This window comes from Austrofundulus limnaeus, unplaced genomic scaffold, assembly GCF_001266775.1.
Source record: "Austrofundulus limnaeus strain Quisiro unplaced genomic scaffold, Austrofundulus_limnaeus-1.0 Scaffold17711, whole genome shotgun sequence".
NCBI classification, from domain to species: domain Eukaryota; kingdom Metazoa; phylum Chordata; class Actinopteri; order Cyprinodontiformes; family Rivulidae; genus Austrofundulus; species Austrofundulus limnaeus.
This window is the reverse complement of record NW_013970113.1, coordinates 1-330: the sequence shown is the minus strand read 5'-3', so window position 1 is coordinate 330 and position 330 is coordinate 1. Positions and strand designations below refer to the sequence as shown.

Genomic DNA, 330 nt, shown 5'->3' with positions numbered 1-330 from the left:
AGGTTAAATAAGTAACATTTTAGCTGCTGTTTTTGTTCAGGTGCTGGTAAAGGCTGGAGACAGAGTGACTGCAGGAGACCCGCTGATGGTCATGATAGCCATGAAGATGGAGGTGAGGGAAGCCCCGCCCCCTCCGGCGTCTCACTCAAACACTCACCCTCACGCCGTGCGAGCGCGTAACAACACTGATTTCCTTCTCCGCAGCACACCATCCGGGCGCCCAAGTCAGGCGTGATCAAGAAGGTTTTCTTCAGCGAGGGCTCTCAGGCCAATCGCCACGCAGCTCTGGTTGAACTGGAGGAGGAGGAGGAGGAGGAGGAGGTGGGAGGA

General features: G+C 56.4%; 1 protein-coding gene across 1 annotated transcript; it reads left to right on the top strand.

Annotated features, from left to right (window-relative positions):
- Positions 1-40: 40 nt before the first annotated feature.
- Positions 41-319, top strand: LOC106512833 (methylcrotonoyl-CoA carboxylase subunit alpha, mitochondrial; the record flags this gene model as incomplete). The annotated part of the gene is given in 2 exon segments (XM_014001355.1): positions 41-112; positions 205-319. Coding segments are annotated over 2 exon segments (187 nt in total), but the record flags the coding sequence as incomplete, so codon positions are not given.
- Between the last annotated feature and the right edge of the window lie 11 nt (positions 320-330).